The 12,440-nt window shown below is 36.8% G+C and overlaps 1 protein-coding gene across 6 annotated transcripts in view; it reads right to left on the reverse strand.

Moving 5' to 3' along the window:
• Window positions 1-4,436: 4,436 nt before the first annotated feature.
• CDIN1 (CDAN1 interacting nuclease 1) overlaps window positions 4,437-12,440 on the reverse strand; it is a 123,593-nt gene continuing 115,589 nt past the window's right edge. For all 6 annotated transcript variants that reach the window (XR_015288616.1, XR_015288614.1, XR_015288615.1 and 3 more), the window contains 2 exons: window positions 5,438-5,588; window positions 4,437-4,621 (listed from right to left, as the gene is read on the reverse strand). Coding sequence is in view for 3 of the 6 variants with exons in the window: in XM_086895329.1 (XP_086751455.1) it covers window positions 5,453-5,588 (136 nt within the window). In the remaining 3 variants the exon portion in view is untranslated. The remainder of the gene's footprint in view (window positions 4,622-5,437; window positions 5,589-12,440) is intronic.

Genomic DNA, 12,440 nt, shown 5'->3' on the forward strand with positions numbered 1-12,440 from the left:
AAAGTTTTGGAAAAGTCTTTTGAAGCTCTTTGATCCAGCTCTGGAATAATTTTGGTAGATTACTATTGTATGAAACCCATAATTTATAGTAGCTGACCTCAGCTGCTCTTTGTATAACAGCCATATATGAAACAATAGCAGGAAAGTAAAAAATACAAGGGGAACTAAATCTGCTCTGTTTATTATGTAGCTCATAATTACATCTTCCTTATTTAATCTTTTGAATCCTGGCATGTTTTTAATAATACAGGTTCAATTAATATTTACTGTACACAGGAGAGTCAGTTTTGAGTAATGCATTTAGACTATCCAAACTTTGTGTAACTTGTGACCTTTCCCTAACCTAAGTGAGGTCTATTTTATACAGATCCTACTAGATAGACGGTTTCTCTATAAATGGTGAAGTTGCTGCCAAGCTCCCATTGTTAGCTAGTTCATTTTTCAACAGGCACACTTTAGGTTTCTATCACAACACTGTAAAGAGCAAACCCTTGAGGTTTCTTCTTTTGTCAATGTAATAAAAAGGTTATTTCTGAATAACCTGCAAATCCACAACAAATGGCCCTTTGTGACTTAGAATAACATGATAGGAGGAATTTTTTATTGTTGTTTTTGCAAGCAGCTTCCCATTTTATTCTGTAATATTAAATCAATACTTGAGCAGCATTTGTTCTAATGTAATTTATCTCTTCCTTGAAATAACAAACCCATGTTTCTAACAACTGTTACCCTAGCTCACTATTCACCATCAAACAGCAGAAGATTCCTGTAGAAGAAGCTATCTATTGTAAGGCTTCATCAGACGAAGCAACACCAAGAATCAAGTTAAATTTTGTGTACTTTTTGTTGACCCTTGAGGAGCTGTTACCAACTCTGGTAAATAATGAGAGGCAAAGCCAAAAAGGACCCAAGAACAAGAAATTAGGTAAATGATAACTAAGGTTTGTAAAGACAATTATTAACAAAAATTAAAAGAGGAGGGATTGAGAGGAATGATGAGCTTGTCTTTACAAACAAGCTGTGGGTCAGTTGATAAGATGTAGCTATCAGTGAGAGACGACAGAAACAATGGGATGGATTCCAGTAGAAGATCAAAGAGGCACTGAAAGAACACTATGAATTCCATAAAAGTTAAGAAGGGATTATGCATTGGGGGTGGGGGGAAGGTATCTCAGGTGTCAGGCGTTCTGGGAAGCCTGTACCTCTCAAGTACCTCAGCCTATGGGAAAAGAGAAGGGACAAGCGGCCGGGAATTAGGATAAAAAGGAGGCTGCGCCCTCCAAAAATTTGAGAGATCCCAGGGGAATGCCCCATGGTCTCTCCCTTTATTCGAATAAAGAAAAAGGACTCCTCTGTCTCCTTTTTGGACATAAACCTCTGGTGTTCGTGGATTAATTTTCCTGACAATAACAACACCCTGTAGGATGTACAAGCTCTTGCCAGATTGAATGTGATGTGGAAATGTGGAGAAAGCCATCTTTTCCACTCTGAAGCAAGTAGAGTTTGGAACAGGAGGAAAGCTAAACCTTTAACTTCAACAGATCTCCCCAGGGAAGTACTGCACAAGCAAGGCATGAACTCACAGAAGGCAAGGCTCCTTAATGAAAGAGATGCTTTAACAGTTGGATTCCTAGTATTTTCTTTTGCCTATTTTCTAGTAGCACAGAGGAACTAACTTAGTCCTTTGTACAACTGTACTCTCAACTGAGGAGCGAGTGATTATTCTGCACTAAGTGTGCTCCGTTTGGTGAGTACTCCCAGCCTGCAGAAATGACCTATGTTTCATACTGAGAGTATGAAGAGCAACACAATGGTTCCTCATGAAAAAAGCCATGTGGAAATCTGAGGACAGTCTCCCTGGAATCTAGAGCTGCTGTTTAAATTAGAGTAAGAGCAAAATTGCTTTAGATGGTTGGTCAGTTCAAATGTATACAGAAATGGAAACAGCACTTTTCAGAAGTAGTAACAAACAGAACCAGGTGGTAGAAAACATGGTAGAAAACTTTTCTAACAGGACACATGAGCAAATGGGAGGATACTGAATAAATAAAAGTGAAAGTTGTTAATATAAGATGAAAAATTAAAAGGGGAGGATCAGAAAATGGAAAGAGGCTTTAATAGTCTTTGGCAGTAGTACAGATGATGGAGAAATCCAAAAGCCAATACCAGGGAAGAATGACTTTGTGAATGTGCAAATACAACAGGATGAACACTATTGATGAACTACCAGTAGTATTAATGTTATGAAGTAAGCACTGTAAGACATTTGGTCCCTTTTCTTCAGCTTCAGACAAAACCTTTCTGCTCTGAACTGTCTTCAGGGAAATATTATTAAACTCATACTAATAATGTGTCCCCAGAATATAGGAATGAGAAAACCTCCATTCTCTTCCTATACTAGAGTGTGCAACCCACCATCGTGCTGTTCCTCCTTCACAAGGAAGTCTTGCTTCCCTGCTCAATACAATCACATCAATTCCTAAAGCTCAGAACAGGCCTTATAACAGTGGTTGTAAGAGCAGATGCTTGCAAGTCTATATATGCCAGTGAGAACATCATTCAGTTTTATGTTCACTTCTGTTTTCTGGCTTGGCATAATTCATTAGCACACTCTACAGAATACTCCATAAAACTGAATTTGGTTTTAATGTTAAAGTTCTAATGGCCACAACATTGTTTAACAAAACCAAACCAAGAAAAAAGACATAAACAAACAGCGGTTTGTGTCCCTCCTCTTTAATATTAAAATTGATGTTTACATCTGATAAAGAAAGAAAATAGCCAAATTAGTTTTGTTTTTTTTTTGCAGTACACAAGTAGTAATAACAAAACAGTGCTAATTTTTTATGTTTTGCTTTCAGCATTTAAAATAGTGACACAGCATAGTTTTTGTAGTAGCAAAGCTTTTTTGATAGCATGCAATGAAATTGGTACAGTATATAGACTTTTGTGGCTAATTTCATTCTCATTTTAATACAGATTCTTTAAGTGGGCAGAATATGAAGATGAGTTCAAAGCTCTGATTAAAGACAGCTGTACTGCTTTCCAACCTGTTATGTCACAGCATTAGGTAGAAGAATAAATAAACAAATATAAGCCTAAACTGATTTATCTCTGTGTCTCCACATAAATTTGTTTAATGTAAAAACAAATAAAGCAAAGCTTTGATGAAGATTAGCAGAATTTTCAACATCTGTGCAGATAAATTTAATTTATTCAAAAAGAAAAAAGCAGCATTAGTGTATCATGTAAAAGCTGATTTAAATGATTTCATACAACAGAAAGCATATGCAGTAGCTAAAACAAATTCTATTTGCCTTTAAAACCCATTTCACTCAGACAACCATTACTTCTGAATTTCCCACTATGATAATGTTCAGTTATTTCTTCTTTTTTATTCCCTTCTTGATTTTACACATTCTCCTAACCTAAACCATAGTTAAAAGTCCCAGGGGAATTAACACCCTAAATGTAGCTTGTGTGTAGCATCGTGCAGGTACATTCACAGATTGCTTTTGTGTATCTTTATGGGCAGATCCTTACAGCTGGTCAGGTAAAATAAGCTCAGCACAATACCTTAAATATTTGAATGCAAATGAGTTACAGGTGTTTGAATATTTCTTAAAAATAAATCTCTTCACTACAACATATTCAAACCCAGGAAAGTATGTCTATACAAAAATAACTCACTATAGTAAAGCTATACTAGTTTGTCTCTGCAGCAAGGGACACCAGAAGATTAAAGATATTCTTCCTCGAAAATGAAAGATTCGTCAAAATGATAAACTCCTGTCTGAAACTTACCAGAAAGTGTTAAGGTGAAAACTAAAAATTAAAAAATACTGTGTATACATCCAAAAACTACAGCTGGAAAACTCCTGGATAGTAGTTTTAATATCCTTTCCACTTGAGGCAAGACTGTAAAAAGTCTGCACATGATTTTTGAAAAACATACAGGCGCACAAAGTATCACTAAACTTTCAACTAAAAAAAGGTGATGAATATGCACTGTAATGTTTTACAGACCCTTTCTTTCTGGAAAAGATCATCAACTTGTGCTTTAGGGAGACTGTTATCAGACCTTAATTTCTACAACAGAATCCATAGCTTTTCTCAGAAAATCTGAACATGATGAGCATACAGGCAAATCTCACACTGACATTTTAAAATATTTTGTCCTTTCTTGTGTAATAGTTAGCAAAGAAAAGAGTATTGAAGTGCGTCAAGCCCAATATGCCACTGTCTCATTAAAAACATTTGAGAGCACAAACCTGAGACCCAATCTTGCCCTTCTGAGTGGCAATGTGGATGGAAAAAGAAGAGATTGAACCCAAAACTTCAAGAAGGGCTAACACCCACCTCAATGAACTTTTGATCTTGGTGGTTCTAAGAAGAGAAAAACAAGGCTCTTGCAAGGAAACAAGTACACAGGAAACTTCTGTCCATTTGTGTGCTTTATTTGTCTTGTGAAACTGATCCAGTATGAAGCACTGTTTTATCATTTTTTTAAAATTCCCCTTCTCGAATACCAGGATGGTGAAATCCTTCAGAAATAACTCACATAGAAAGCTCCTGCACGTTGTTCTTTTGGACTTCAATGTGCCAGAAATTTGCTCAGTACCTATAGGAGTAAAGACAGATTCCTTCCTTAGTCAGTTAAGAGAAAAATTCCTAGGTATAGATTCCCTGGGGGTGAGGGAGAGAAAAAGACAAAACACAAGGTATTTTTGAGTCATTAAAATACCTACTAAACCTCCCCCACACTACCCCCAAACTTCACAGGCTTATATACATAAAACAAAACTTGTGCTCTTCACTTTCACCCCCTCTCAAAATCCCCTAACCATTTTTTAACTGTTAACTTGGGATTGTTGATTTTAACAATCAGATAGTGACAAAACACATACACCAATTATTATCTCAGAATCTGGCTATTTACTGTAACAGCCATGATCCTCTTACCACTTGGGCTTTACCAGCTTTGCATTATATTATTTTAAGCCCCAAAACAACAGTTTTCACCAAATCTCCACATCACTGTAAGTGTTTTAGTCACATCACTAGCACATAGTGAATTCATAAAAACCACTTAATTTTACAGGTGACTGTAACAGGCATAAGAATTGAAAGCTCCACCTTTCAGCCTCTGCATTTTTGTCTTTGTTTAGAATGCTTGAAGAAGCCATCCGGAAGGAAGGAAGATTATGAGTATCTCGAAACTAGCTGTTTGACAGAGACAGAACTGCTGATAATGAGTGGGTTGTGTCTGTCTTTTTTGGCTGATCACAACAGAGGTCTGAAGCAAAACAGAAACTCTTGATATGTTTGTGTAAAGCAGCAGTAGCATAAGGGCGGGCAGCAGGAGTTCAGCTGAAGTTCAGGGCAGATGCTGCCATTAGTTTACACTGCAGGAAAGTAAAATTGCTTCCGGATTTACCTCTTCCTCCCAACATCAGCGCTGAGCCATGCTGTGGCGCAGAGTCACAATGTCAGTAGGGAAGCAGTCTTTTAGCAGGATGCCACGTTCACGATGGCAGTCCAGCTCTTCAATAAATCCGTACCAGTAGATGACTAATCCAGGGCCAAATCTATCAAACAAAAAAGAAAAATGAACTTACGTGACTTTGTTAGGGGAATTTCAATTTCCCATCTCTGTGATTCCAACACAAATCTTGTATCTCCACTGCAAAATTGGAGGGAGTCTTTAACCTCCATTTAATTTTCAAATTTTGAATGTGCAATTGATCGATGTCAATAATACCTGATTCCATGAATAAAAATGCTATTTAGAGACTCATAGAATCTACATCAGTTTCAGTTTCTTTTGAATATTCTGCATGTGTCAGTAAGAAATACCTATGTATTAAATACTATGCAACATTCAGTAACTGCAATATATAGAGAAACTTCTTTTGACATGCACCCTACTCTTTCAGAATTGTGTGTGCAGACATGGAAGACACAAGGGTTACACATGTCCCAGTTCACTCAAATTACAATACCATGAAGATAACAATGAATCCTTAAAGTATAATCTCTACAATGAGCTATTATTCAGGTAATTATTAACATAAAGCACAATTCAGAAGAAACAGAAAGTTTGTGTTGCAATGGCTCTGAAATGTGCCTCAGGAATTCCTCAGATATTGCTAACTCTGACTGATCCCCACTAGGCTATCTCAGGAAGTAGCCCCACGGACTATTTTACCCATCAGGAAGTTCAGACCTTCAGGCTGGGTTCATAAAGAAGTAATCACTATCAATCACTGTGTACTGCGATATGTTTTGCACATCAGTTTCACGTTTTTCCTACTGAGAGCACTTAATTAAAGGGCAGCACTACTTCTGGTGTAGTGTTGCAGGAATTTTACAGTGGAATCATAAATTATGAATGTTGGGTTAGTAAAAGGATGTCTAAAAACAGAACTGCTTTCTGTAGTCTAACATTACAGCAGTCTGTACAACATTAGGCCAAAAAGCTTTTTCTTCCCTTGATTTATTATATGCTGCAGTGAACTTGCCAAAACCAACAGTGCAGGATGAGCTGTTAGGTACCGTCTGTACAAGAAAAAGTTCAATAGAATGTCATGTAATGGTTTATATGCAGAGTTGTACTCAGGACTCAAGCAATATGGTAGCCAATTTTTGTTAACGTTTAATTATAATAAATATGTGTTCTGGAGAGGCATGGTAACCTAAATGTCCACTGAGCACACAGTAAAAGCACTCAAGGCCATGGGTAGTGCCAGACTGGCTTCATGAGGGTGGTTTCTTTCCAACAATGCAGAGAAAACTCTATTTGATGTGCTCCTGTAATGGAATAGGCATCAAAGGATGAAGAAACCCCTGTGGCTTCCTCCTGCAGTTTCAATTAGATGCGGTACTCTTTTGCCTGAAACTTCTGCAGAGCATTGTAACATTTTGGTCTATGGCTACTACTCTTCAACCTCCAAGTGGCCACAGTTCAGTGGCAGAGTAAATTACCCTCAGCATAGATGAGGCCACACTGGCAAATACGCTTTTTGCAACTGAAAGGTGATATTCGAAAGTTGAAAGGTTAAAACTCTGACACATCTGGTTGTACTAGTAACATATCCAAACACGTCTGGCAATAAATACAGTACAGACTAAAAAGTGGTTACTATGAAGAACAATGCTGCCTATACCCAATTCCTAATTTTGTCTGGCTGGACAACAACTTCAGCTTCTATGGATTTCTTTCCACTGTCCTTTGCTTAAGCTTCTTGAGGGGGCAAAATGTGCAGAACCTCACTATGCCCACAAGCCTGGAGACCCAAGCAGCAGCGAGGAGCCAAGGCAAGTGAAGCCAAGGACTGATGCTCACAGCCTCTGGTGAGAGACAGCACCGGTTTGCTGACCCAGGAGGGGCCCCCACTTTTGTTACTTCACAGACTATGCATCTGTTCCAACATCAAGCAAATACGGAAATGGGTAATTGGGTGGGGATGTACTTACATACTAACCAAAATTATTTTAAAAGCAAAAATCCCCAGAAAACAGGGAGCAGACCTTACATTTCTAATGGGCTATTTTGTGCAAGGCAGAAGGTACAAAATGTATGCAAGTAGTTACTCATTATGAGCACATGTGCCAGGTAAAACCCTGATGCTAATGAGCAGCTGCTCACCCAAGTTCTGAAGGGCTCATTTCAGTTTGTGGCAGTCTGAATCCCCCATCCACCATAAAATGAATGTGGCACTGTGCTTAAGTAATTTGTTTAGTTATTTTTTGAAACTGTAATTTTAATTAAAGTTACTATTTCAAGACACCTCAAAAGGCTAATTTATGTCTTGTGAGCAAATCACCTCAGCTCAAGCACACTTTTTGAGGTACTTAAAAATTATGTTCAGAATTTGATAATTTGAAAATATGATAATAAAATTATAGACAAGAACATCTGCAGACTGTTAATGGCAGGAGCAAGTACATCTTTGGCATGAAAACATCCATCAATCCTGCTTCTGACTGTGGTGTTACAGCAAAACTGTTTGCCCTGTGTTGCCTAGGTTGCACTTTTTCAACTCTGTTGTGTCATTCGTTCTGTTATAGCTCTATATCATAAAGCTCATGTGTATAAGCACATAAAAACCCGTGCCATACTTTTGTTTGCTGCACTTAAGTGCAGTACTTAAGACCAAAATTAAGTTGTTGGCACATTAAGCATTTGCCACTGACTATCAGGAACTCCTGCTGCTAAGTGCTAATTTCTCTCTCATTAACGCCCAGAGTTGGCAAACCACAAACAATGCCACTGGTTAATTACTGCTGCCTTAATTTGAAAAGACACTTAACCTTTTTGTGTAAGGGGATGAGATAGGGAAATGTAACCTAAAAGTAAGACCCATACTTCAAAATTTGACTCCTTCCCAAGTGGAGATATGACGCCCTGAGGAATGAAAGTCAGTGCTGTGAATTACAAAGTCAAGCTACAAATTGATTTCTTGTATCAGTGGTAACATCGAACAAGTTAAGTGACTGACTACGGTTTGCACAGGAGAACTAAAACTAAAATGACAGAATGCATACTTGGTATTGCTATGGAAAGGGGATGCATTCAGTAGCTCTGAGGAGCACAGAAAAGCTCTGAATGTACCAATTGGCTCTAGAACGGTATAGGTACAAGACAGGCCAAGTTATCTTATTTGAGATGAAAGACATGCTGGAGAAAGTTTTGGCTCAAATTGAAAATCAACCTTAGAATGCAACAAACTATTGGACTCCTATGGATTTTTTTCTTGCTTAGAAAATTGTATAAATCCCTGTAAATATGCTTGTATTTCTTCTCCCTGTCTTCTTAGGTGTGAAGGAATGCGTCCAAAATTTACACAAAACTGCTATTTTAGCTTTTCCAGTGAAAGTACTGCTTTTAGAACTTTACTTTTATTAGGGGTTTCTTTTTAAAGTTGAGAAGAAATTCAAGTAACTAAGGCTTGGTTGATTCCATGCAGTAAAAATAGAATGAGGAGGAAATACAGAGGCAAGCTTCCTTCAGAACATAATAAACATAGCAAGTGAAAATCGTCCACACAGGTTGCATCAGTTTACTTAAAAATTAACCAATAGATAGGTAGCTACCATTACCTAAATCCTGGTTTAGTCAATGCCCGGTTCTGACACTAGCATTGTGACTGACTACAAGGCAGCCAAAGCCAGCTCAGCTGCACTTGGGGTGTGAGTACCAGAAGTGCCAAAAGGGAGGCACACAAGCTTCTGACTCCAAGGCACGGCAAGAGGAGAGCAGCATTACAAAAACTCATGCATTGCTTTAGCCCAAATTTAGGCTTGATATAGATGATTAAATTTAGTCTAAGTACTAAAGGCAGCACATGGTGTCTTTCAAAGAAATAACTGAAGCATTTGAGATAGGAAAATACAGTTTGAGTATAGTTAAATATAGTTGCAGTCTCAACAAGTTCTTTAGATAAAACACCTGACAATACTATTTGATCTAAGTAAGTCAGGTTTGCACTAATTTCAGATTGTTCAGAGGAATGCTGTATTGGTTAACCATATAATTTCAAATAAATTTTGAAAGAAAACCATAGCTAAAGTAGTACACTGATAATCCTGAGACACTGAATTTTGTTTTAGAAAGGAGTTTCACAGAGATACTCTGTAAAGCCAGAAGGTAAAATTCAGATAACCCAAAGCTAAATGCTTCTTTGTCTTAAGAAAGAAATCACCAGCAACAACAACAAAATAAGGGATCACTTAAAAAAAAGGGAAAGAAAACAACTAAGTAAAATACGAATCTGGATTTAACTTGCCCTCCAGTTGAACCATTTTTTTGCTAGAACAGAGAAACACTTTTATTTATTTATCAAAGTGGCCTAGTAGGCTCACACATATTCTACTTTCTTTCAAGAGAAACTACATTCTAGTAATGTCTTCTGGAATGTCTGTGTGAGGTCCATACCACCTCCTAAGGATTTGCCTAGACATGTGGCTGTTGTGAGGTGATTTTTTTTACCATCACAAAGTCTTGCATGTGCTTTTATGAAAAACGCATTTATGAAAAATGCATTTTCAATACACTGCTTGATACTGAACAGAAATGTGAAAGAACTTGGAATCATTTTTATAAAAATGTTCATTTATTATTAGTCTATTTGTTATAGATGTTCTATATGCATCTCAGCATAATGTAAATTATTTGAATTCCAAAAGACTCTCATACAAAAATGCTGGCATATGAATTATTATTTCTAATATGCATGCATTTAAACATATATTTTATCAAATGGATTCATCCATCATCAATGGATTTATGTTACAAAGGTATAAGTCTACCTGGTTGGTGATTTTAATTATCAAAGTCACACCTGAATGTGTCTTTTAAGGAGTACATTCTGGTCCCCCACTTTTCAATGCCAGCTAAATAGCTGACTTTGTCTCCTTGTTTTTCTTTTTAAGTATGGAGAAAACCAGAGCGTTACCATTTGCACAGCACTACTTGTTTTTTGGGAAAAGGGAATTACAGAAGTTCACAAATGAGTTATTACATTCTAAGTCAATTTAAGATTGTTCTTCAGAATCACAGTTGTGAGTAAACAGGCTTTACTTCTAGTACTAATAAACCTTGAAGATAAAATAATTAACCCCCCCATAACAATACATAATAAGTTTACTGTTTAAGGACACTCAGCTTTATTTTAATGCACTTGTAGAAGTCACATTTGTGTCAGCAGAAGAAATTTAGGAATTGGCAGAGCTAGGCTAGTAGGCAACATCTACAGACCGTATTTTCAAATAAGGTCAGTTGGCATAAGTCAGCCAGCTTCCTTATGTCTAGACCAGTTTACTACTGCTGATGACACAGCATTATATATCTTGGCAAACATTTAAGAGCCACTGCTCAGAAATGTACTTCGATTAGCAAGAAACTTTCCACTTAAACAGCTACTGCAGTCCTAATTCAGAATAGTTTATAACAAGGTATTTTTTTCTATCGTTCATTTACACAGAGTTTTAAAATCAAATAAAGGTACTTGTGCATTAAGACAGTGCATATTGAAAACTCCAAATGCAATTTAAAGATAACAGTGGGGTTTCATCATTACTGTCAGTTTTCCAATCCTCAACACAATTTTGTGATCCAGTGACACACACACAGCATCTAATTACTTTGACTTCACCAAATCTAGTTGAAAGGAGTAAAAAATCCAGTACTTAGCAAATCAAATAACTGAATGATAATTTTTGCTTTAAAAATCTGATCCTTAACCTGTAATCCATAAGGCTGCAATATTTTTGTGCCCAACTCTCTTAAGCTACTTAACACAGACTTCCAACAGTAGCAAGTGCAAAAAATAAAATAAAAAAAAAAGTAATTTTTGCAAGTGTGGCTCAAGAAAGTTTAACAAGTTCTGATCACATACTCTTAATAGGAAACTTGTCCATGGCATGAACAAAGTACTACATCATGCCTCACACACAGACAAGCAGCATAATGCGTCTCAAGGATCCAGGCATCCGGTTCACGCTGCTTAAGGTAAAATTAAGCAAGTAAAACCTAATCTGCTTTAAGCTTTGATGTTACCACAGTAGTTGGGGGAAGTCTTATTTTTACTGAAGTCAAGGAAAAGACCAAAGTCTACTAATACTTTGTGAGACTCCCATGTACAAGGAGGTTATGACTTAAAAGTGGGAATTTCTTTGGGCTGAGAAAGGTAGGCATTTCCATGAATGCCAGGAACTGATATATGTAGTTGATGTGGAAGTTAGAGTTGTCAGGTGAAAAATAGGTGGATGGAAACTAATATCAGGCTTCTCTCTCTACAGTTACACCTCACTCAGATGTGATTAAATCTTTATGAACTTCTTTTTCACTAGTTATCTTTTTACCTCTGCAATGAGACTGTTGAGGCTTCAATCAAAAAGTAGCATTTCATCAAGCTTTTAATATGATTTAATTGCTTTTGACATTTTGAAAAATAAAAACAAATCAAATGATATTTATGTGGACATAAGGGGGCATTTAAAATATTTTAGAATTTTCCACAGTACAGTTTTAAATGCGTATTAATAGACTGCACCAGAAACTGTGCAAGTCACTGTCATTAAAATATTATAAATACAATATTACTTTTAGCTGCATAATACATTTTTAATAAACAAACTGTCGAAACACATTCTTCACTTACACTTCTTCATTCAGATCTGAGTACTGTTCTCCAGGCAAATAAAGGATTTTTATAATCCTCAGTGACAAGTTAGGCTTTTTTTTTTAAATGCAGTTCTCATGGAAATTAACTTTTAAAAACTATGATTAAATAACATTAAGGCTACAGTGATTTACAAGGATCAAGGCTTTCTAAGTGAAGACTGATGCAGTGAGTGAGAAAGAAAACATACTGGCTTCAAGGCAGCTTGTCATTAAGAGGAGAGAGCCTTGAGTGAACTTTGAATCTCTCAATTTC

This window comes from Cyanistes caeruleus, chromosome 6, assembly GCF_971803275.1.
Source record: "Cyanistes caeruleus chromosome 6, bCyaCae1.hap1.1, whole genome shotgun sequence".
NCBI lineage: Eukaryota > Metazoa > Chordata > Aves > Passeriformes > Paridae > Cyanistes > Cyanistes caeruleus.